Source organism: Somniosus microcephalus, chromosome 6 (genome assembly GCF_052327205.1).
Source record: "Somniosus microcephalus isolate GS21.2 chromosome 6, FLI_Smic_1.0, whole genome shotgun sequence".
Taxonomy (NCBI): domain Eukaryota; kingdom Metazoa; phylum Chordata; class Chondrichthyes; order Squaliformes; family Somniosidae; genus Somniosus; species Somniosus microcephalus.
Window position 1 is genome coordinate 281,132,499 of NC_140992.1, and position 25,261 is coordinate 281,157,759.

Here is a 25,261-nt window from a genome sequence, read left to right on the forward strand (position 1 = left end):
GAAGCATGGCAGATGCAATATAATGTGGATAAATGTGAGGTTATCCACTTCGGTGGCAAAAACAGGAAGGCAGATTATTATCTGAATGGCAGTAGATTGGGAGAAGAGGGAAGTGCAACGAGACCTGGGTGTCCTTGTGCACCAGTCGCTGAAGGTAAGCATGCAGGTGCAGCAGGCGGTTAAGAAGGCAAATGGTATGTTGGCCTTCGTAGCGAGAGGGTTTGAGGACAGGAACAAGGATGTCTTGCTGCAGTTATACAGGGCCTTGGTGAGACCACACCTTGAGTATTGTGTGCAGTTTTGGTCGCCTTATCTGAGGAAGGATGTTCTTGCCATGGAGGGAGTGCAGCGAAGATTCACCAGGCTGATACCTGGGATGGCAGGAATGACGTATGAGGAGAGATTGGGTCGATTGGGCTTATACTCACTGGAGTTTAGAAGAATGAGAGGGGATCTCATTGAAACTGACAGGACTGGACAGACTAGATGCAGGAAGGATGTTCCCGATGGTCGGGGAGTCCAGAACCAGGGGTCACAGTCTAAGGATAAGGGGTAGGCCATTTAGGAGTGAAATGAGGAGGAATTTCTTCACCCAGAGTGTGGTGAACCTGTGGAATTCTCTACCACAGAAGGCAGTAGAGGCCAATTCATTAAATATATTCAAGAAGGAGTTGGATATATATCTTAAGGCGAAAGGGATCAAGGGATATGGGGAGAAAGCAGGGACCGGGTACTGAATTTGGATGATCAGCCATGATCTCATTGAATGGCGGAGCAGGCTCGAGGGGCCGAATGGCCGACTCCTGCTCCTATCTTCTATGTTTCTATAGACACACAGAGCCTTGGTCGATAACCAGAGGGCACAGATTTAAGATGATTGGCAAAAGAACCAGAGGCGACATGAGGAAAATCTTTTTTACACAAGTGGTTCGGATTTGGAATGCACTGCCTGATGGGGCGGTGGATACAGATTCAATAGGAGCCTTCAAAAGGGAATTGAATAAATACTTGAAGGAGAAAAATTTGCAGGGAGATGGGGAAAGAGCCGGGGAATGGGACTAACTGGATTGCTCTTCGAAAGAGCCGGCGCAGACTCGATGAGGCGAATGTGCCTCTGTGCTGAGAGATTCAAGGATTCTTACATAGAAACATAGAAGATAGGAGCAGGAGTAGGCCATTCGGCCCCTCGAGCCTGCTCTGCCATTCAATGAGATCATGGCTAATCATCCAAATTCAGGACCTGGTCCCTGCTTTCTCCCCATATCCCTTGATCCCTTTAGCCGTAAATATATCCAACTCCTTCTTGAATATATTTAATGAATTGGAAATAACAACAGAAAATGCTGGGAAAACTCAGCAGGCCAGGCAACATCCGTGGAGAGAAATTAGAGTCGACGTTTCGGGTCTAACCCTTTTTCAAAACTGGAAAGGAAATTAAATAGATCGAAAGGTAGGGCTGGGAGAGAACAAAAGAAGTGAAGAGACATTGAGAGGTATTCAAAACCAGACGAGATGGTGATCGGACTAGTGGAGACAAAAGACGGCTCTCGATTAGGTGTGAAATGTTCTGGCAGAATGAGAGACAGCTGCCATGTGGGAGAGAAAAAAAGGAAAGGGGGGGGGAAAGGAAAAACCAGAGGGGTGGATAAAAAATATAAGTAAAAATGTAATAGAGGCCGAGGTTATGATCTGAAATTGTTGAACTCGATATCGAGTCCGGAAAACTGTAAAGTGCCTAATCGGAAGATGAGGTGCTGTTCCTCGAGCTTACGTTGAGCTTCCGTGGAACAATGCAAGAGCCCGAGTACAGTGAGGTCTGAGTGGGAATGGAGCGGTGAATTAAAATGACAGGCGATCGGAAGCTCGGGGTCACCCTTACGGACTGAACGGAGGTGTTCCGTAAAGCGGTCACCCAATCTGCGTTTGGTCTCCCCAATGTAGAGGAGACCGCATCGTGAGCAGCGAATACAGTATACTAGATTGCAAGAAGTACAAGTAAATCGCTGTTTCACCTGGAAGGGGTGTTTGGGGCCCTGGACAGTGGGAAGGGGGGAGGTATAGGGGCAGGTGTTACATTTGCGCTTGCACGGGAAGGTGCCAGGGGAAGGGGTACTGGGGGTGATAGAGGAGTGGACTAGGGTGTCTCGGAGGGAGCGGTCCCTATGGAATGCTGAAAGGGGAGGGGAAGATGCGTTTGGTGGTGGGATCACTTTGGAGGTAGCGGAAATGGCGGAGGATGATCCGTTGAATGTGGAGGCTGGTGGAATGAAAGGTGAGGACAAGGGGAACCCTATCTTGGTTCCGGGAGGGAGGGGCAGGGGTGAGGGCAGAAGTACGGGAGATAGCACGGACACGGTCGAGGGCCGTGTCAACCACGGTAGAGGGGAATCCTCGGTTGAGGAAAAAGGAAGACATGTCGGAAGCACTGGTGTGGAAGGTGGCATCGTCGGAGCAGATGCGGCGGAGACGGAGAAACTGGGAGAATGGAATAGAGTCCTTACAGGAGGCGGGGTGGGAGGAAGTGTAGTCCAGGTAGCTGTGGGAGTCAGGTGGGCTTGTAGTGAATATTGGTCAATAACCTATCCCCAGAGATGAAGACGGAGAAGTCGAGGAAGGGAAGGGAAGAGTCAGAGATGGACCATGTGAAGGTGAGGGAAGGGTGGAAATTGGAGGCAAAGTGAATAAAATTGTCTAGTTCAGGGCAAGAACAGGAAATGGCACCAATACAGTCATCAATGTATCGGAAAAAGAGGTGAGGGAGGGGACCCGAGTAGGACTGGAACAAAGAGTGTTCCACATATCCCACGAAAAGGCAGGCATAGGCCTCTACTGCCTTCTGTGGTAGAGAATTCCACAGGTTCACCACTCTGGGTGAAGAAATTCCTCCTCATTTCTATCCTAAATGGCCTACCCCTTATCCTTAGACTGTGACCCCTGGTTCTGGTCTCCCCGACCATTGGGAACATCCTTCCTGCATCTAGTCTGTCCAGTCCTGTCAGAATTTTATAAGTTTCAATGAGATCCCCTCTCATTCTTCTAAACTCCAGCGAGTACAAGCCCAATCTCTCCTCGTACGTCATTCCTGCCATCCCAGGTATCAGTCTGGTGAATCTTCACTGAACTCCTTCCATGGCAAGAACATCCTTCCTCAGATAAGGCGACCAAAACTGCACACAATACTCAAGATGTGGTCTCACCAAGGCCCTGTACAACTGCAGCAAGACATCCTTGCTCCTGTCCTCAAACCCTCTCGCTACAAAGGCCAACATACCATTTGCCTTCTTAACCGCCTGCTGCACCTGCATGCTTACCTTCAGCGACTGGTGCACAAGGACACCCAGGTCTCGTTGCACTTCCCCTTCTCCCAATCTATTGCCATTCAGATAATAATCTGCCTTCCTGTTTTTGCCACCAATGTGGATAACCTCGCATTTATCCACGTTATATTGCATCTGCCATGCTTCTGCCCAATCACCCAACCTGTCCAAATCATCCTGGAGTTTCTCGGCATCATTCTTCCACTTGGGGAGAAGCCAGTTTACTGATTTCAGCTGAAAATGACGAGCTCTTTTATACATTTTTAAGTTGCCGCTGGTTCATTGTTTGGCTCCCTATCTGTTCAGTTGTAGTTTATTGCTGTTTTATGATTTTTCACTGGCACGATGGGCTGAATGTCCTCTTTCTATGGTGTATGATTCTGTTATAAAGGACAGAGGGGGGACATGATCCAGGACTTCTAGAGAATGAAAGGTACCGATGAGGTTGAGGTAAACAAGCTATTCAAGTTGGACAGTGAGCAGAAGCCTAGAGAACACGAGTGTAAAATTTACGACCTCGAGCGAGATGAGAAAAACTTTCCACACAGGATAGTGGATGTGGAACAGGATCCTCAGCGAAGGTGATTCCGGGTCAGCTGACACCTTTAAAAGAAGCTGGATCAATATCTGTTAAAGGGGGGTGAGAAAGTAACAACACCCCTGGATTTTTTTCAGGGGAGGTCGGGGAAGGAAATGTGTCCCTTAAAACAAGTGGAGATGGGAGGGTGGTGAGACAGTCTATGATGGAAAAATCCTCCGTGACCTCTAGATGGGGTGGAACTGATGGGCCAAATGGCCTTTTCTCACTCTGGTCTTTGTTTTTATTCTGTTTAATTTCAGGCCAATCTGCCACTGTTACAGCGGGAACTCCTCCACTGTGCTCGGCTGGCAAAGCAAACACCAGCTCAGTACCTGGCCCAGCACGAACAGCTGCTTCTCGATGCCAATAGCACCTCACCCATTGACTCCTCGGAAATCCTGCTGGAACTGAATGAGAATGGTAAACGAAGGACCCCTGACAGGTGGGTGTGGCATCACCTGATTGAGACCTCGACCGCCCTCGGGCTACCTGCACCTTCCATTCAGTCACCTCCCGGGGCAGAGCTGAAAGCCCGTGCTTGCAGAGTGTCCACCAGTGTGATGCTGTCACGCCATGTGTCTCTAATGCCCATACCTGTGTGTTTTATAGGCCCATAATCCCCTCAAGCAGGGGAACTGGCTGTGCGATGCCCTTTGTTGAGTCTGGTCCAATCACAGACATGCAGACACCTGGCAATTTAAGTAAATGGAACCTTGATTTCTGATGATACGCGATCAAACATTCAGCGAGATCACAGGAACAGGAGGAGGCCATTCAGCCCAATGTTCCCTGTCTTTTTTTTAGGCCGCACGGCCCCTTCAAAAAAGATTGTGCCGCCTTGTTCTGGACTCCCCACCAGAGGAAATAGTTTATCTCTATCTACCCTATCAACCCCTTTAAACATCTCGATCAGATCACCCCTTAATCTTCTATACTCAAGGAAATACAAGCCACGTCTATGCAACCTGTCCTCGTAATTTAACTCTTTTAGCCCCGGTATCATGCTGAACAGTGTTTCATCAAGGTTGCTGAATGACATCCAGATGCATGATTGCTGCTGTAACCCTAATCCACGCCTTCATTACCTCAAGGCTTGTCTTCCGCAATGTCCTAGTCTCTGTCTCAACCCATCACAACCTTCAACACATCCAAAACATTGTGGCCCAAGTCCTCTCCCGCGCTCGGTGCCCTGACAAGTATGAGCTGATGAAAAGAGTCAGCATGGAATTGTGAAGGGTGGGCCATGTCTGACTAATCTAGTTGAAGTTTTTGAAGAGGTCACTAGCCTGGTGGATAGGGGAGTGTCTACGGATGTTGCCTATATGCACTTCCAGAGACATTTGATCAGGTTCCGCACAAGAGATTATTTGCAAAAATGAAAACGCATGGAATTGGAGGTAACCTTGTGACGTGTCGGTAATTGGTTGGGAGGTAGGAGACAGAGTGGGGATAAAGAGTTCGTTCTCTGATTGGTGCGATGTGACAAGTGGTGTTCCCCAGGGATCTGTACTGGGACCTCCGCTTTTCACCATATTTAACAATGATTTGGATGAAGGATTAGAGAGTGTATATCTAAGTTTACAGATGATACTAAGTTAGGAGGCACAGTAAATAGTGTAGATGGGAGCAGGAAGTTACAAAGGCAGATACAGATCACGTGAGTGGGAGTTCACTGTGAGCTGGGGCATTCACAGAGTCATCACAGCATCAGTACATTGAGCTTTTAAGCAAATATATTAAGTGTTGAAAACTAGTGATGAGATATGAGCGTGCTCTCTGGCTGACGCTGGACTTTGTCACTGATTCTTCCACAGGACCAAAGAGAACGGGTTAGATCGTGACCCGCTACACGCAGAACACCTCAGTAAAAGGCCGTGCACGCTCAGTCCCAGCAATGGGCTCAACCACCAAACCAATGGACTGCCGCACCCGGCACCACCTCAACCACAGCACTACCGGCTGGAGGACATGGCTCTGGCCCACCACTACAGAGACACTTACCGGCACCCAGAACACCGGGAACTCAGGGATCGGCACCGGCCGGCAGGTCAGTTAATCCTATACCCGCCTGCGGGTACTCACTGCCCACACTCCGATACCCGCCTGCGGTCACTCACTGCCCACACTCCGATACCCGCCTGCGGTCACTCACTGCCCACACTCCGATACCCGCCTGCGGTCACTCACTGCCCACACTCCGATACCTGCCTGCGATCACTCACTGCCCACACTCCGATACCCGCCTGCAGTCACTCACTGCCCACACTCCGATACCCGCCTGCAGTCACTCACTGCCCACACTCCGATACCCGCCTGCGGTCACTCACTGCCCACACTCCGATACCCGCCTGCAGTCACTCACTGCCCACACTCCGATACCCGCCTGCGGTCACTCACTGCCCACACTCCGATACCCGCCTGCAGTCACTCACTGCCCACACTCCGATACCCGCCTGCAGTCACTCACTGCCCACACTCCGATACCCGCCTGCGGTCACTCACTGCCCACACTCCGATACCCGCCTGCGGTCACTCACTGCCCACACTCCGATACCCGCCTGCAGTCACTCACTGCCCACACTCTACCATGTTGGATGTGGGTAGAGGCAGAATGCCTGTCTGTGGAGTCCAAGCTCTTTAACTAATTAAATAAATAAAGTAGAGCTAGACTAAGATATGGCAGGGCAAGTTGTGTGTCTGGACTGCAGAATGTGGGAGTTTGTGGACAGCGAGACTGTCCCGAGTGAACACATCTGCAGGAATCATAGAATCATAGAAATTTACAGCACAGAAGGAGGCCATTCAGCCCATCTTGTCCGTGCCAGGCGACAAACATAGAAGATAGGAGCAGGAGTAGGCAATTCGGCCCCTCGAGCCTGCTCCACCATTTAATGAGATCATGGCTGATCATCCAAATTCAGTACCCTGTCCCTGCTTTCTCCCCATATCCCTTGATCCCTTTAGCCTCAAGAAATATATCTAACTCCTTCTTGAATATATTTAATGAATTGGCCTCAACTGCCTTCTGTGGTAGAGAATTCCACAGGTTCACCACTCTCTGGGTGAAGAAAGTCCTCCTCATCTCTGTCCTAAATGGCATACCCCTTATCCTTAGACTGTGACCCCTGGTTCTGGACTCCCCCGCCATCGGGAACATCCTTCCTGCATCTAGCCTGTCTAGTCCTGTTAGAATTTTATAAGTTTCAATGATATCCCCTCTCATTCTTCTAAACTCTAGTGAATATAAGCCTAATCGACCCAATCTTTCCTCATATGTCATTCCTGCCATCCCAGGTATCAGTCTGGTGAATCTTCGCTGTATTCTCTCCATGGCAAGAACATCCTTCCTCAGATAAGGCAACCAAAACCGCACACAATACTCGAGGTGTGGTCTCACCAAGGCCCTGTACAACTGCAGCAAGATATCCTTGTTCCTGTACTCGAATCCTCTCGCTATGAAGGCCAACATACCATTTGCCTTCTTAGCCGCCTGCTGCACTTGCATGCTTACCTTCAGCGACTGGTGCACAAGGACACCCAGGTCTCGTTGCACTTCCCCTTTTCCCAATCTATTGCCGTTCAGATAATAATCTGCCTTCCTGTTTTTGCCACCAAAGTGGATAACCTCACATTTATCCACATTGGGCAGATGCATGGCAAATGCAGTGTAATCACCCAACCTGTCCAAATCATACTGGAGTTTCTCTGCATCCTCCTCACAGCACACACGCCCACCCAGCTTTATGTCGTCTGCAAACTTGGATATATTACATCTAGTTCCCTCGTCTAGATCATATATATTGTGAATAGCTGGGGTCCTAGCACCAATCCCTGCGGTACCCCACTAGTCACTGCCTGCCACTCGGAAAAAGACCCATTTATTCTAACTCTTTGCTTCCTGTCTGCCAACCAGTTCTCTACCTTACCCCCAATCCCGTGTGCTTTAACTTTGCACGCTAATCTCTTATGCGGGACCTTATCGAAAGCCTTCTGAAAGTCTAAATACACCACATCCACTGGTTCTCCCTTATCTATTCTACCAGTTACATCCTCAAAAAATTCCAGTAGATTAGTCAAGCACGATTTACCTTTTGTAAATCCATGTTGACTTTGTCCGATCCTGTCACTGTTTTCCAAGTGCTCTGCTATTACATCTTTTATAATGGACTCTAGCATTTTCCTCACTACCGATGTCAGGCTTACCGGTCTGTAATTCCCCCTTTTCTCTCTATCACCTTTTTTAAATATTGGGTTTACATTAGCTATCCTCCAATCCATGGGAACTGTTTGAGTCTATAGAATTTTGGAAGATGACCAGCAATGCATCTACTATTTCTAGGGCCACTTCCTTAAGTACCCTAGGATGTACATTATCAGGCCCTGAGGATTTATTGGCCTTCAATCCTGTCAATTTCCCTAACACCATTTCCCTACAAAAACAGATTTCATTCAATTCCTCCCCCTCATTAGACCCTTTGTTCCCCAACATCTCTGGGAGATTATTTGTGTCCTCCTTTGTAAAGACAGAACCAAAGTATGTATTTAATTGGTCTGCCATTTCTTTGTTCCCCATTATAAATTCCCCTGATTCTCTTCACATATCTATAGAAGTTTTTACAGTCAGTTTTTATGTTCCCTGCAAGCTTACTCTCGTAATCTATTTCCCCCCTCTTAATTAATCCCTTTGTCCTCCTTTGCTGAATCCTAAACTGCTCCCAGTCCTCAGGTTTGCTGCTTTTTCTAGCCAAATTATATGTCCTCTCCTTGGATCCTATGCTATCCCTAATTTCCCTTGTTAGCCACGGTTGAGTCACCTTTTTTGTTTTATTTTTATGCCAAACTGGGATGAACAAATTCTGTAGTTCATCCATGCGATCTTTAAATGTTTGCCATTGCCTATCCACCGTCAACCCTTTAAGTGATGCTCCCCAATCCATCCTAGCCAACTTGCGCCTAATACCATCGTAGTTTCCTTTATTTAAATTCAGGACCCTAGTCTCTGAGTCAACTACTTCACTCTCCGTCTTAATGAAGAATTCTATCATAGTATGATCGCTCCGACCCAAGGGGCCTCGCACAACAAGATTGCTAATTAATCCTTTCTCATGACATAATACCCAGTCCAAGATGGCCTGATCTCCAGTTGGTTCCTCGACATATTGGTCCAGGAAACCATCCCGTATACACTCTAGCAATTCCTCCTCCACAGTATTATTACTAATTTGGTTAGCCCAATCTATATGTCGATTAAAGTCACCCATGATAACTGCTGTGCCCTTATTGCACGCGTCTCTAATTTCCCGTTTAATGCCATCCCCAACCTCAGCATTTCTGTTTGGAGGTCTGTATACAACTCGCACTAACGTTTTCTGCCCCTTGGTATTTCTCAGCTCTACCCATACAGATTCCACATCATCAGAGCTATCCAGCCTAATCCCACTTTCCAGCCCTTGGTCCGTATCCTTGGAGGTTACAGCACTTCAGGTGCATATCCAAGGGTCCCAGACCTGAAAAGTTAACTCTGTTTCTCTCTCCACGGATGCTGCCTGGCCTGCTGAGTATTTCCAGCATTTTCTGTTGTTTTTACTTTTTAAATGTGGTGCGGGTTCCTGCCTCTGTCACCCTTTCAGGCAGTGAGTTCCAGACCCCCACCACCCTCTGGGTGAAAACATTTCTCCTCAAATCCCCTCTAAACCTCCAACCAATTACTTTAAATCTGTGCCCCCTGGTTATTGACCTCTCTTCTAAGGGAAATAGGTCCTTCCTGTCCACTCTATCTCGGCCCCTCATAATTTTATACACCTCAATTAAATCTCCCCTCAGCCTCCTCTGCTCCAAAGAAAACAACCCCAGCCTATCCAATCTTTCCTCATAGCTAAAATTCCCCAGCCCAGGCAACATCCTCGTAAATCTCCTCTGCACCCTCTCGAATGCAACCACATCCTTCCTGTAATGTGGTGACCAGAACTGCACGCAGTATTCTAGCTGAGGCCTAACTAGTGTTTTATACAGTTGAAGCATAACCTCCCTACTCTTACCTTCTTAGGCAGTCCCTCGGAACCGAGGATGACTTGCTTCCACACTAAAAATGAATTCTCAGGTGACTGGTGAGTCCAATGCGGGACCTGTCACAGGTGGGGCAGACTGTGGTTGAAGGGGCGGGTGGGTGGGTGGGGTGCTTTGGTTGATGTGCGCTCCTTGCGCTTGGCTTCCACTTGCTCCCAGCGAAGAGACTCGAGGTGTTCGGCGCCTTCCCGGATGCTTCTCCTCCACTTTGTGCGGTCTTGGGCCAGGTGTCGATGGGGATGTTGCACTTTTTCAAGGAGGCCTTGAGGGTGTCCTTGAAGCGTTTCCTCTGCCCACCTGGGGCTCTCTTGCCGCATCAGAGCTCCGAGTAGAGCGCTTGTTTTGGGAGTCTCGTATCGGGCATGCGGACAATGTGACCCGTCCATCGGAGCTGATTGAGCGTGGTCAAAGCTTCGATGCTGGGGATGTTGGCCTGCGCAAGAACACTGACGTTGGTGCGCCTGTCCTGCCAATGGATTTGCAGGATCTTGCGGAGGCAGCGCTGGTGGTACCTCTCCAGTGCTTTGAGGTGCCTGCTGTACATGGTCCATGTCTCTGAGGCATACAGCAGGGCGGGTATCACTGCTGCTCTGTAGACCATGAGCTTAGTGCTGGGTTTGAGGTCCTGGTCTTCAAACACTCTCTTCTTCAGGCAACCGAAGGCTGCACTGGCACACTGAAGGCAGTGTTGCACTTCGTCGTTGACAGTAGGTTCCTGAGGAATTCCTGGAGTGTTTACGGGATGGTTTCCTGGACCAATATGTCGAGGAACCAACCAGAGATCAGGCCATCTTAGACTGGGTATTATGTAATGAGAAAGGATTAATTAGCAATCTTGTTGTACGAGGCCCCTTGGGTCGGAGCGATCATAATATGATAGAATTCTTCATTAAGATGGAGAATGAAGTAGTTGACTCAGAGACTAGGGTCCTGAATTTAAATAAAGGAAACTACGATGGTATGAGGTGCGAGTTGGGTAGGATTGATTGAGGAATGTCACTCAAAGGGTTGACGGTGGATAGGCAATAGCAAACATTCAAAGATCGCATGGATGAACTACAGAATTTGTTCATCCCAGTTTGGCATAAAAATAAAACAAAAAAGGTGACTCAACCGTGGCTAACAAGGGAAATTAGGGATAGCATAAGATCCAAGGAGAGGACATATAAATTGGCCAGAAAAAGCAGTAAACCTGAGGATTGGGAGCAGTTTAGGATTCAACAAAGGAGGACAAGGGGATTAATTAAGAAGGGGAAAATAGAATATGAGAGTAAGCTTGCAGGGAACATAAAAACTGACTGTAAAAGCTTTTATAGATATGTGAAGAGAAAAAGATTGGTGAAGTCAAGCGTAGGTCCCTTGCAGTCAGAATCAGGGGAATTTATAATGGGGAACAAAGAAATGGAAGTCCAATTAAATACATATTTTGGTTCTGTCTTCACAAAGGAGGACACAAATAACCTCCCAGAGATGTCGGGTAACATAGGGTCTGATGAAAGGGAGGAACTGAAAGAAATCAGTATTTGTAGGGAAATGGTGTTAGGGAAATTGACGGGATTGAAGGCCAATAAATCCCCAGGGCCTGATAATCTACATCCTAGGGTACTTAAGGAAGTGGCCCTAGAAATAGTAGATGCATTGCTGATCATCTTCCAATATTCGATGGAATCTGGAACAGTACCCATGGATTGGAGGGTAACTAATGTTACCCCACTATTCAAAAAAGGTGGTAGAGAGAAAACGGGGAATTACAGACCGGTAAGCCTGACATCGGTAGTGGGGAAAATGCTAGAGTCCATTATAAAAGATGTAATAGCAGAGCACTTGGAAAACAGTGACAGGATCGGACAAAGTCAACATGGATTTACAAACGGTAAATCGTGCTTGACTAATCTACTGGAATTTTTTGAGGATGTAACTGGTAAAATAGATAAGAGAGAACCAGTGGATGTGGGGTATTTGGACTTTCAGAAGGCTTTCGATAAGGTCCCGCATAAGAGATTAGCATGTAAAGTTAAGGCACATGGGATTGGGGGCAAGGTATTGACTGGGATAGAGAACTGGTTGGCAGACAGAAAGCAAAGAGTTGGAATAAACGGGTCTTTTTCCGAGTGGCAGGCAGTGACTAGTGGGGTACCGCAGGGATCGGTCCTTGGGCCCCAGCTATTCACAATATATATTAATGATCTAGACGAGGGAACTAGATGTAATATCTCCAAGTTTGCAGATGACACAAAGCTGGGTGGGCGTGTGTGCTGTGAGGAGGATGCCGAGAAACTCCAGGATGATTTGGACAGGTTGGGTGATTGGGCAGAAGCATGGCAGATGCAATATAACGTGGATAAATGCGAGGTTATCCACTTTGGTGGCAAAAACAGGAAGGCAGATTATTATCTGAATGGCAATAGATTGGGAGAAGGGGAAGTGCAACGAGACCTGGGTGTCCTTGTGCACCATTCGCTGAAGGTAAGCATGCAGGTGCAGCAGGCGGTTAAGAAGGCAAATGGTATGTTGGCCTTCGTAGCGAGAGGGCTTGAGTACAGGAACAAGGATGTCTTGCTGCAGTTGTACAGGGCCTTGGTGAGACCACACCTTGAGTATTGTGTGCAGTTTTGGTCGCCTTATCTGAGGAAGGATGTTCTTGCCATGGAAGGAGTTCAGCGAAGATTCACCAGGCTGATACCTGGGATGGCAGGAATGACGTATGAGGAGAGATTGGGTCGATTGGGCTTATACTCGCTGGAGTTTAGAAGAATGAGAGGGGATCTCATTGAAACTTATAAAATTTTAACGAGACTAGACAGACTAGATGCAGGAAGGATGTTCCCGATGATCAGGGAGTCCAGTACCAGGGGTCACATTCTAAAGATAAGGGGTAAGCCATTTAGGACAGAAATGAGGAATTTCTTCACCCAGAGAGTGGTGAACCCGTGGAACTCTCTACCACAGAAGGCAGTGGAGGCCAATTCATTGAATATATTCAAGAAGGAGTTAGATATATTTCTTAAGGCTAAAGGGATATGGGGAGAAAGCAGGGACAGGGTACTGAATTTGGATGATCAGCCATGATCTCATTGAATGACGGAGCAGGCTCGAGGGGCCGAAAGGCCTACTCCTGCTCCTATCTTTTATGTTTCTAGTATGGAAAGTGGTCCATGTTGTCCAAGGCCTTGTCGTGGATTTTGATAATCGGGGGGCAGTACTGTGTGGTGGGGGTAGGTTGGTAGAGGACCTTTGTCTTACGGATGTTTAGTGTAAGGCCTATGCTCTCGTACGCTTTGGTGAAGGTGTTGACGATGGTTTGGAGTTTGATCTCCAAGTGAGCGCAGACGCAAGCGTCGTCTGCATACTGTAATTCGACGACAGAGGATGGGACGACCTTGGATCTGGACTGGAGGCGACGGAGGTTGAACAGTTTCCCGTTTGTTCTGTAAATTAGCTCCACTCCAGTGGGGAGCTTACTGAGGGTGAGATGGATTATATTCTATGCCTTGGCTAATACGGTAAACTCTTGTTTAAATGGCACTTTATCATCCGGAATACTTTAATAACCGGCAAAATAGATATATCTCAATACAAAACAACACCTCAATAACCGGTAATCTTGCCAAATCCATCCCGCACTGGTTTTGCCGAGGCCGAGTTAGTCAGTGGTGATGGTGAGTGGAAATTGCTTTGGTAGGTATACCTCTCAGTGTCCTACTATTTATAGTGTATTCCCTTGCCTTGTTAGCCCTCCCCAAATGCATTACCTCACACTTCTCCAGATTGAATTCCATTTGCCATTGTTCTGCCTACCTGACCAGTTCATTGATATCATCCTGCAGTCTGCAGCTTTCTTCTTCATTATCAATCACACGGCCAAATTTTGTATCATCTGCAAACTTCTTAATCATACTTCCTACAAAAAGCAAAGGACCCAGTGCTGAGCCCTGCGGAACCCCATTGGAAACAGCCTTCCAGTCACATAAACACCCTTCGACCATTACCCTTTGTTTCCTGCCTCTGAGCCAATTTTGGATCCAACTTGCCACTTTGACCTGGATCCCATGGGCTTTTACTTTCATGACCAGTCTGCCATGCGGGACCTTATCAAAAGCCTTGCTAAAATCTATATAGACAACATCAAATGCACTACCCTCATCGACCCTCCTTGTTACCTCCTCAAAAAATTCAATCAAGCTCGTCAGACACGACCTCCCCTTAACAAATCCATGCTGACCATTCCTGATTAATCCGATGACTCCATCTCGAATCTCTCCGGCTCAGAGTCATTGAGCTGGAGTGCGAATTGGAGACACTCTGACACATAAGGGAGGGGGAGGAATTTCTGGACAGTTTTATCCAGAATACAATCACACCCCAGAGGAAAGCACAGGTTCAGGAAGGGGAGGGTGTAACTACTAGGGAGCCGAGTAGCGGGGATTTAGGGGAGGTTGAGAAGGAGGTCCTGCAGACCCTGGTCCTGTCCAACAGGTACGAAGTACTCGTTACCTGTGAGGACAAGGAGAAAGACTGCAAGGAGGACAGCCACAATGCAGACCAAGGCACCGTGGCTCAGAAGGCTGTCCAAGAGGGGGGAAGAGCAGAATCGAGGTGTGGTAGTGATAGGGGACTCTATAATTAGGGGGATAGCTAGTGTCCCCTGCAGCTGAGATTGAGTATACCGAAGGGTGTGTTGCCTACCCGGTCCTCACGGCGGCTGGAGAGGAATTTGGAAAAGGAGGGGGTAAATCCAGTTGCTGTGGTCCATGTTGGAACAAACGACATAGGGAGGAGGTCCTGCTGAAAGAGTATTAGGAGTTAGGCTCTAAATTAAAAAGCAGGACCTCGAGGGTAATAATCTCTGGATTATTGCCTGAGCCACGTGCAGATTGGCATAGAAGCAGACAGATCAGGAGAATTAACACGTGGCTAAAGGACTGGTGTGGGAAAGAGGGGTTCCTTTTCATGGGACACTGGCACCAGTTCTGGGATAGGAAGGAGCTGTACCGATGGGACGGGCTCAACCTGAACAGGGATGAGACCCATGTCCTAGTGGAAAGGGTAAATAGGGAGGTGGCAAAGGCTTTAAACTAGTAAGTGGGGGAGGAGATCTACAAGAAACGTAACCAGCCAAATTATAAACAAAACAGGAAAAGAGAGCATAGGAAAGAATAACGTAAGGGAAGATATTGATGGCAAGGGAATAAATAGAGTTATAGAACAGGAGTCTAAAAAGATGGTTAAACATAAAGTGAGAGGAAATCCTATTAAAAATGAGTTAAACTGTCGACAGCAATGCACACTGTCCGTAATAAAACAGGGGCGCTGGAGGCAATCACGCGTTGGGAGGAACCAGACATAGTAGGGATTACTGAGACATGGCTACAGAAAAATAAGGACTGGGAATTAAAAAGGGGAGGTTACATCAGATATACAGCACAGAAACAGGCCATTCGGCCCAACCAGTCCATGCCGGTGTTTATGCTCCACTCGAGCCTCCTCCCGTCTTTCCTCATCTAAATCGATTAGTATAACCCTCTATTCCCTTCTCCCTCATATGCTTGTCTAGCCTCCCCTTAAATGCATCTATACTATTCGCTTCAACCACTCCCTGTGGTAGCGAGTTCCACATTCTCATCACCCTCTGAGTAATGAAGTTTCTTCTGAATTCCCTATTTGATTTCTTGGTGACTATCTTATATTGATGGCCTCTAGTTATGCTCTTCCCCACAGAGTGGAAACATTCTCTCTGTTTCCACTCTATCAAAACCTTTCATAATTTTAAAATTATATAAGACCTCTATTAGATCACCCCTCAGCCGCCTTTTTTCAAGAGAAAAAGAGACCCAGCCTGTTCATCCTTTCCTGATGTGTATACCCTCGCATTTCTAGTATCATCCTTGTAAATCTTCTCTACACCCTCTCTCGTGCCTCTATATCCTTTTTATAATATGGCGACCAGAACTACACGCTGTACTCTAGGTGTGGTCTAACCAAGGTTCGATACAGGTTTAGCATAACTTCCCTAATTTTCCATTCTATACCTCTAGAAATAAACCCAAGTGCTTGGTTTGCTTTTTTTATGGCTTTGCTAACCTGTGTCGCTACTTTTAGTGATTTGAGTATTTGTACTCCGAGATCCCTTTGTTCCTCTACCCCACCCAGACTCACACCCTCCAAGTAATAAGTGACCTCCCTATTCTTCCTACCAAATAATAATAATAATAATCAACTTTATTGTCATTGTTAGTGCACAAGTGCAGTACAACGAAATGTAGGCTTGCGGCTCCCAAGAGTGTACATTTTGATTAAGACATTTAACATTCAACGTTCATTTGGCTTGTAATACATAAACATAAACATAATAAAGTGCATTGGCAGATGTGTAGGCTTTAGAGTTTATTTGTGGAGTTCAGTAGGATGACAGCCCTGGGAAAGAAGCTGTTCCTAAATCTGGTCGTTTGGATGCGAATGCATCTGTAGCGTCTCCCAGATGGCAGGGGGGCGAACAAACTGGCTGGGGTGGGTAGGGTCTTTGATGATGGTCAGTGACCTCCGTAAACAGCGTTTCTGGTAGATGTTCTCTCTGGTCGATAGCCGGGTGCCGGTAATGCGTTGGGCAGTTTTGACTACCCGCTGCAGGGCTTTCCGGTCATAGGAGCTACAGCTGCCATACCATACTGTGATACAGTTCGTCAGGATGCTCTCTATTGTGCAGCGGTAAAAGTTAGAGAGGATCAGGGGTGACAGGTTACATCCCTTCAGCCTCCTTAGGAAATATAGGCGCTGCTGGGCCTTCTTCACCAAAGAGGAGGTATTGAGGGACCAGGAGAGGTCTTCCGTGATGTGGACTCCGAGGAACTTAAAGCTGTCCACCCTTTCCACCACAGCCCCTAATACCTCACATTTATCTGTGTTGAACTTCATTTGCCAATTCTGCAAGTTTATTAATGTCCTCCTGTAATTTGTTGCAGTCCTCCTCAGTATTGACTATCCCCCCCAATTTGGTGTCGTCCACAAATTTAGAAATTGTGTTTTTGATTCCAAAGTCTAAATCGTTAATGTAAATTGTGAACAGCAGTGGTCCCAGCACTGATCCTTGTGGAACACCACTACCCACCTTCTGTCACTGTGAATAGCTGCCCTTTACCCCTACTCTCTGCTTTCTGTCTTGAAGCCAGCCAGCAATCCATTCTGCTACTTATCCTGACTCCGCATTCTCTGACCTTGTTCATTAGTCTATTATGGGGTACCTTATCGAAGGCCTTTTGAAAATCCAGATAAATTACATCTACTGCATTACCATTGTCTACTCTCTTTGTTAGCTCTTCAAAAATTCAATGAGGTTGGTCAAGCAAGAATTCCCTTTGGAAATCCATGTTGACTATTCATTACTATGTTTTTGGTTTCTAGATGTTCTTCGGTTTTCTCCTTTAGAAGGAATTCCATTACTTTCCCTACCACCGATGTTAAGCTGACTGGTCTATAATTCCCTGGACATGTTCTATCCCCTTTCTTAAATATCGGTATTACGTTAGCTATCTGCCAGTCCTCTGGCACTGCACCTTTTTCTAAAGAATTATTAAATATGTGTAGTAATGCCTGCTATTTCTTCCCTAGATTCTTTTAAAATGCGGGGATGCAATCCATCCGGACCAGGGGTTTTATCCTCTTTTGAGTTTGATTAATTTATTTAATATATCCCCTTTTTGTATTTTAAATGCACTTACCTCATTACTAATCTCATCATCCAATGTCATGTCCACCTGTTCTATCTCCCTGGTAAATACTGAAATAAAATAATTATTTAATATTTCTGCCATCTCTCTATCGTTACCTGAGGTGTTATCCTGTCTGTCCTTTAATGGCCCTATTCCCATCCTAACTTTTTTTTATTGATGTGCCTGAAAAATATGTTACTATTTTGTTTTATATTCCTTGATAATTTAATATCATAGTTCCTCTTTGCCTTCCTATCTTTTTTATTTCTCTCCTAATCTCTTTGTATTCTCCCTTATCATGCACTCCCCTGCTGTCTATGTACTTAATGTACGCCTCTTTCCTTACCCTCAGTTGTTCCCTTATAGCTTTATTCATCCATGGAGTCTCATTAGTGTTTAGTTTGTTCTTTCCTTTTAGCGCTCTGTTGAACACCGTTTTAAATGTTTCCCATTTCTGTTCTACATCGTTGTTTGCCAATATTGTTGCCCATTTTATTTTCTCAAGTTCTATTCTCAGCCCCTCAAAATCAGCTTTTCTCCTATCTATTAACTTGGTTTCATCATACTTATGTCCTTCTCTATTATCATCTTAAAGCGTATTATATTATGGTCACTATTGCCTAGATGTTCTCCTACTTTTACTTCTCTTATCTGCTCTGGTTCATTCCCCATTACTAGATTCAATAGCGAATCCTCCCTTGGGCTTTTTACATATTAGGTTAGAAAGAAGTCCTGTACACATTGTAAAAAGACTGGAGGAGGCTCGAGTGGAGCATAAACGCCAGCATGGACTGGTTGGGCCGAATGGCCTGTTTCTGTGCTGTCCATCCTATGTAATGCTATGTAAAGTTCCGTCTGTGTTGTCCAGTGTGGGGTTATGGTTTCCAATCTCCGGCTGATTTTGATGTTTTGTGTCATTCCAGCTCCAGGAGTACACGGAACCCGACAGGAAGAAGTAATTGATCATCGCTTGACAGACAGGGAATGGGCAGAGGAATGGAAGCACCTGGATAATGTAGGTGTGGCGAGTTTACACGCACTGGTCGGGTGAAAGATTACGTGACAAACAACCTTATGGGGGGGTTACTGCTCTAAAATGAGCAGAAGCAAAGAGCTGGATGTTCAGTAGTTTTAACTGCTATTATTTTCCTCCCCAGCTCTCCTGAAGGAGCTGATTCAGGCTGGGGGGCGGTTTCGCGGGCGCTGGCTGGGGGGCGGTTTCGCGGGCGCTGGCTGGCTACTTCCATTCTCCGTGACATCGTCCGTTTCCGCCCCGCCTCAGCCCATCTGCTGCTGAAACCCTCATCGATGCTTTTGTTACTCCCAGAGTCGACTATTCCAATGCTCTCCTAGCTCTATTACATTACACTGTCCCGTATTGCGATAGTATATTGTATTACATTACATCATACTGCACAGTACTCTTAACTATTATATTACACCATACCTTTACACTATAACACCATATATTGCACTGGCCTGTATTACACTAAACTGTACTGCACTGTAGTTGACATTAACTGGTCATTTATCACGTTTGTGGGATCTAGCTGTGCACAAACTGGCTGCTGTGTTTATCTATATAAAGTGTTTACACTTGAAAATAATTCTTTAGCGCCATGCGACATCATGAGGACATGAAAGTGCCATATGAATGCAGGGTTTGTTCTGTTACACTGCAGTTTTCCTGCTGCTCAGCCCCTCTCTGCTTTCACTTGGTTGATTTTTGCCTTTTGCCCTCAGCTCCTGAACTGTATAATGGATATGGTGGAGAAGACTCGGCGCTCACTGACTGTGCTGAGGCGTTGCCAGGAAGCTGACCGGGAAGAACTTAATCACTGGATCCGTCGCTATAGTGACACTGAAGATACGAAAAAAGGTGGGAACTCCACACAGCCTGCTCAGAACTCCTCCAATCCAGAAGGCCCCCAACTAGGTACAGAGTTCCCATTCCATGATTTACAGGTAGTGCCAGTTTGTCCTGGTCTGTGTGCAGTAATGTCCTGCAGAGCAGGGGTTCCCAACCTTTTTGCTTCTGAGGCCCCCCTCCCATGTTATAAAAATTCCACGAACCCCCTGTAACACAACACAAATATTTATTCTGTATAAAAAAAATTCTCAGCGCCACTCCTACTCACCATTATTGCTGCTATTGCATGCCAGGGGATCTCAGAAACGCCGTAATTGTGACCATCTTCAAGAAAGGTGACAAGTCCGATTGCGGTAATTACAGAGGAGTCTCCCTGCTGTCTGCCACAGAGAAAGTCATCGCAAGAATCCTGCTCAGTCGCCTTCTCCCAGTGGCTGAAGAGCTCCTCTGAGTCGCAATGCGGATTCTGCCCACTAAGGGTCACAATGGACATGATCTTCACCGCGTGTCAACTACAAGAGAAATGCAGGGAACAGCACCAACCGCTGTACATGGCCTTCTTTGATCTCACAAAGGCCTTCGACACCGTCAACCGTGAGGGATTATGGAGTGTCCTCCTCAAGTTCGGCTGCCCTCAAAAGTTTGTCACTATCCTCCGCCTGCTTCACGACGACATGCAAGCCATGATCCTGACCAACGGATCCACCACAGACCCAATTCACTTACGGACCGGTGTCAAGCAAGGCTGTGTCATCGCACCAACGCTCTTCTCAATCTTCCTGGCTGCAATGCTCCATCTCACCCTCAGTAAGCTCCTCACTGGAGTGCAGCTAATCTACAGAACAAACAGGAAACTGTTCAACCTCCGTCGCCTCCAGTCCAGATCCAAGGTTGTCCCATCCTCTGTCATTGAATTACAGTATGCAGACGATGCTTGCGTCTGCGCACACTCGGAGGCCGAACTCCAAACCATCGTCAACACCTTCACCGAAGTCTATGAGAGCATGGGCCTTACACTAAACACCTGTAAGGCAAAGGTCCTCTACCAACCTGCCCCCGCCACACAGTACTGCCCCCTGATTATCAAAATCCACGACAAGGCCTTGGACAAGGTGGACCACTTTCCACACCTCGGGAGCCTACTGTCAACAAGGGCAGACGTCGATGACAAAGTCCAACACCGCCTTCAGTGTGCCAGTGCAGCCTTCGGTCGCCTGAGGAAGAGAGTGTTTGAAGACCAGGACCTCAAACCTGGCACTAAGCTCATGGTCTACAGGGCAGCAGTGATACCTGCCCTCCTGTATGCCTCAGAGACCTGGACCATGTACAGCAGGCACCTCAAAGCACTGGAGAGGTACCACCAACGCTGCCTCCGCAAGATCCTACAAATCCATTGGCAGGACAGGCGCACCAACGTCAATGTTCTTGCTCAGGCCAACATCCCCAGCATCGAAGCTTTGACCACGTTCGATCAGCTCCGATGGACGGGTCACATTGTCCGCATGCCCGATACGAGACTCCCAAAACAAGCGCTCTACTCAGAGCTCCGGCACAGCAAGAGAGCCCCAGGTGGGCAGAGGAAACGCTTCAAGGACACCCTCAAAGCCTCCTTGAAAAAGTGCAACATCCCCACCCACACCTGGGAATCCCTGGCCCAAAGACCGCACAAAGTGGAGGAGAAGCATCCGGGAAGGTGCCGAACACCTCGAGTCTCTTCGCCGGGAGCAAGCGCAGGCAGCGCAAGGAGCGCACGTCAACCCAAGCACCCCACCCACCCGCCCCTTCAACCACCGTCTGCCCCACCTGTGACAGAGACTGTAGGTCCCACACTGGACTCATCAGTCACCTGCGAACTCCATCTTTAGTGTGGAAGCAAGTCATCCTTGGTTCCGAGGGACTGCCTAAGAAGAGGAGATGATGATGATCCCGGCACTGCAGTAATACTGGCCCCCACGCCCATCCCAATCCCTCTTTCCCTTCACGAGCCCCAATCACCTCAACACCCCCCCTCCCCAGTGTCCCTCTTTCCCCTGACTCCCTCACCGACTGTTCCCGGCACATTAGCCGGTCCTTGTTCTCTGCTTGATTGTCAGTCAGAAAGCCTTCCTCCCCCATCGCCAATGTTTTTGTAACTAATATAAGTGTACAATGAAAATGGAAAAAAACAATTTTTTAAGGCCCATATCATTTTTCTCCCAAATTGCTGGCAGCAGTGTCCAGATTATAATGTTTTATTCCCGGCGACTGCAGGACAATCCTGGAGGGTTGGAATCCTCGCTGGAGGCCAGCAATGGGTGTGAACAATCAGGTCTGTCTGTGATGCCCTCCTTGGTAGAGCAAGACTGCTAACACTCGAGGTGTGGGCTCACAGGTGAAGGATGAATGAGGTGAGGCACCAAAGGGCAGCCAGCACCCTTGTAATTATACTACAGTGTGCTAAAATCTAGCGGCTGACCGGGAGTTTCCGATTTGTGTAGAATAAGTTACGGGTGCAGTCGGATGCTTTGGTCGTGAGTCTAGGTGTCGAATTGGTTGGATACGTAGGTGGTTGCGGCGGCGCTCTGCCGTTTGTACTGCAGTTGTTCAGCCAGCAAGCCAGTCTGCCCATATGTACAGTGGGATGTGGCGAGAGGAGAGCGGAGGACGGAGAGCTCGGACCAGCAACTGTCGCCCCTCTCCCTTCTCAGTGAGCCGGGGCCTGGTCTCGCCGGCGCTGAATTTGCACAAACGCTCGGGAGGGGTGAAGCAGAGGTCTGAGTCGGGGCCAGAGCTGCCTGGCTGCTCAGCTCCATCCCACCTTTACGCGACAATGTATTTTTTTTAAATCCCGGAGGCTATTTATGGCGGAGCCCCTGAAACCCCCTGCTGCAGAGGATACAGGCAGGTACAAGCGCTGAAATCTCGGTCACAATCCCAACTAATGTTACATTTTTTTTTTCCGTGTGCGCTCCCTTTAATTTTGCTGTGTGGTAACCAGCGGCCGGAGCTGGTGGGCTGCCTGCGCGGGACCTTGCGATTTTATGCAGAGCCGCACACCTTAGGGGGACCATTGATCACAACTACACAGGATTATCCCATACACTGCTAATCCCGTACAGTAATAGTGAGCTTAATATTGATACAGAAAATCAGATGGGGTTTGAACAATTTTATGTCCTCCATGGAAGAAGCAAAGTGTTTATTTTCCCTCTCTCGATTACTGTCCCTCTCTGTGAATCACTCCCTCACAATCTTCTCTCGCCCCCGCCCTCTCGCCCTCCCCCTCTCCTTCACTCCCTCTGCGCCCGCCCCTCGCTCCTATTCCCTAGTGAGAGTCAGCACCCATGAAACCTGTACCCCAGTGAGAATCAGTGTCTTTAGGAATTATGGGGAGAAAATTGGGAACAAAAAGGTCGTGAGTTGTAACCGATTCAATTCATCAGACAGTGGAGTTCAGGGATTACATGCTATTTTCAGACATCCTAACCTCCCTTTCCCACTCCCTTCCCACCCTCTGTCACCATCACTCACTGGTTCCCTCCACTCACACCCGCCTCCCGCCCGACTATTGCCCCCGACTCTCCTACCTCTGTTCCCAGTATGGCCACCCAAATAGAGACAAATATTCTAAAGCTGCCTGCAGTGAAGGCTTTAAATGAAACTCTTGAAATGAGAATGGATAGAAAGGGTTTGTGTGGATTGTCATTGTGATTCTCCGGGTATGTCTCCGCTCTGTGGCAGCTACTGAACCTCGAGCCACTCTGGGCAGTGCCAGTCTGACCCTGACCCTGACCGTGGCGCTGGGCAGGGGCTGCTGGTGAGATTCGAGTAAGTGTAAGTGGTGTTGGGAATGGTGTACCTGCAGTTCCCACTAAAGGGTTTTTGTTTTGTGCTTTCAGAAACACATGGAGAGATGCTGCACAGACCGGCACAGGGATACACACGGGAGGAGATCTGGAAAAAGGCTGGTAGGCTGCACTGCGGCTAATTTGCAAACGTGTTTCCCAACTCCCCTCTTAGGATGAAGTGTCTGACCCACCACTCCACATCAAGTGCCCTCTGTGTGCAGGGAGCTGCCTCACCCACTGCTACTTGGTGAATGGGCTTCTTGGCCCTTGTCTTAAAGGATAACTGTGTGCTGTATTAGTGAGGCAAGCGGTCACAGAGAGGAATGAAATGAAATAGAAAGAAAAAAAGAACTTGCATTTATACAGCGCCTTTCATGACCTCAGGACGTCCCAAAGCGCTTCACAGCTAATAAAGTACTTTTGAAGTGGAGTCACTGTTGTAATGTAGGAAACGCGGCAACCAATTTATGCACACAAAGCTCCCACAAACAGCAATGTGATAATGACCAGATATTCTGTGTTTGTAATATTGGTTGAGGGATAAATATTGGCCAGGACACTGGGGATAACTCCCCTGCTCTTCGAATAGTGCCATGGGATCTTTTACATCCACCTGAGAGAGCAGACGGGGCCTCAGTTTAACATCTCCGATGAAAGATGGCATCTCCGACAGCGCTCCCTCAGTACTGCACTGGAGTGTCAGCCTAGATTTTTGTGCTCCGGTCTCTGGAGTGCTTCTAGTGCATCAGTGCTGTGGCACTCGGCATCACATCATTAGCCCCACTGAACCACTGGCTCAGCCTGGGGTACTGAATACAATGAACTGGCAGCCCAACTAGTTCGCAATCCAGCTTGATTTGGCGGTACTGAGGGGAGTCTGCAGTAGGGTGGGCTTGAGGGGCGGAATCCCTCATCTGTACTGATCTCGAAGGCTCCCTGCACACGACCTTCACGCTGCTAATTCTTGCATGTGAGGAAATCCTTCAGAATTAACTAATTAAGGGGGAGTGGGACGCTACTCTGGATATTATATTAGCCGGAGTATCTGGTTGCATTGACACTGGGTCTCTGGATCTCACGGGGACGATGCTCCAGGTCCTGCCCGAAACGCAGCCCCATCCACCCCGCGTAAGTCTCAAAACCGAAACCCAAGTACAGTTCCAGACTCGTTCTGATAGCTGCTTTTCTTCCCCCTCGCCCCTCCCTCCCAGAAGAGGCGGTGAATGAGGTGAAGCGACAGGCCATGACGGAGCTAAAGAAAGCCGTATCAGAGGCAGAGCGCAAGGCCCAGGAGATGATCACAGCCGAACGAGCAAAGATGGAGCGTGCGCTGAGCGAGGCGAAGCGGCAGGCTTCTGAGGACGCGCGGTCCACCATCAACCAACAGGAGGACTCCAGTGAGGTGAGAGCACGGCTCCAGTCTCAGAGTAGGAGGAGGGGCACAGGGGCACCAGCCCATCAAATCACTGAATGGCTTGAGAGGAAAGCTTTCCTTGCTTTGCTTAATCTTTGTGCTCCTTAATTTCATTTGAATGGAACATTCCGCTTGGGTACAGCACGGGTTAGATAGAGAGTAAAGCTCCCTCTACACTGTCCCATCAAACACTCCCAGGGCAGGTACAGCACGGGTTAGATACAGAGTAAAGCTCCCTCTACACTGTCCCATCAAACACTCCCAGGGCAGGTACAACACGGGTTGGATACAGAGTAAAGCTCCCTCTACACTGTCCCATCAAACACTCCCAGGGCAGGTACAGCACGGGTTAGATACAGAGTAAAGCTCCCTCTACACTGTCCCATCAAACACTCCCAGGGCAGGTACAGCACGGGTTAGATACAGAGTAAAGCTCCCTCTACACTGTCCCATCAAACACTCCCAGGGCAGGTACAGCACG

General features: G+C 47.9%; 1 protein-coding gene across 10 annotated transcripts in view; it reads left to right on the forward strand.

Annotated features, from left to right (window-relative positions):
* The window catches only part of LOC147116775 (protein CBFA2T1-like), a 158,255-nt gene that overhangs the window by 101,571 nt on the left and 31,423 nt on the right, over positions 1-25,261 (forward strand). For 6 of the 10 annotated variants that reach the window (XM_085991953.1, XM_085991955.1, XM_085991956.1 and 3 more), the window contains exons 5-10: positions 4,158-4,339; positions 5,712-5,944; positions 18,593-18,684; positions 19,413-19,605; positions 23,418-23,486; positions 24,578-24,768. In XM_085991953.1, the coding sequence (XP_085848079.1) occupies positions 4,158-4,339; positions 5,712-5,944; positions 18,593-18,684; positions 19,413-19,605; positions 23,418-23,486; positions 24,578-24,768 (960 nt within the window). The remainder of the gene's footprint in view (positions 1-4,157; positions 4,340-5,711; positions 5,945-18,592; positions 18,685-19,412; positions 19,606-23,417; positions 23,487-24,577; positions 24,769-25,261) is intronic. The other 4 variants (XM_085991949.1, XM_085991950.1, XM_085991948.1 and 1 more) reach the window with 3 other exon arrangements.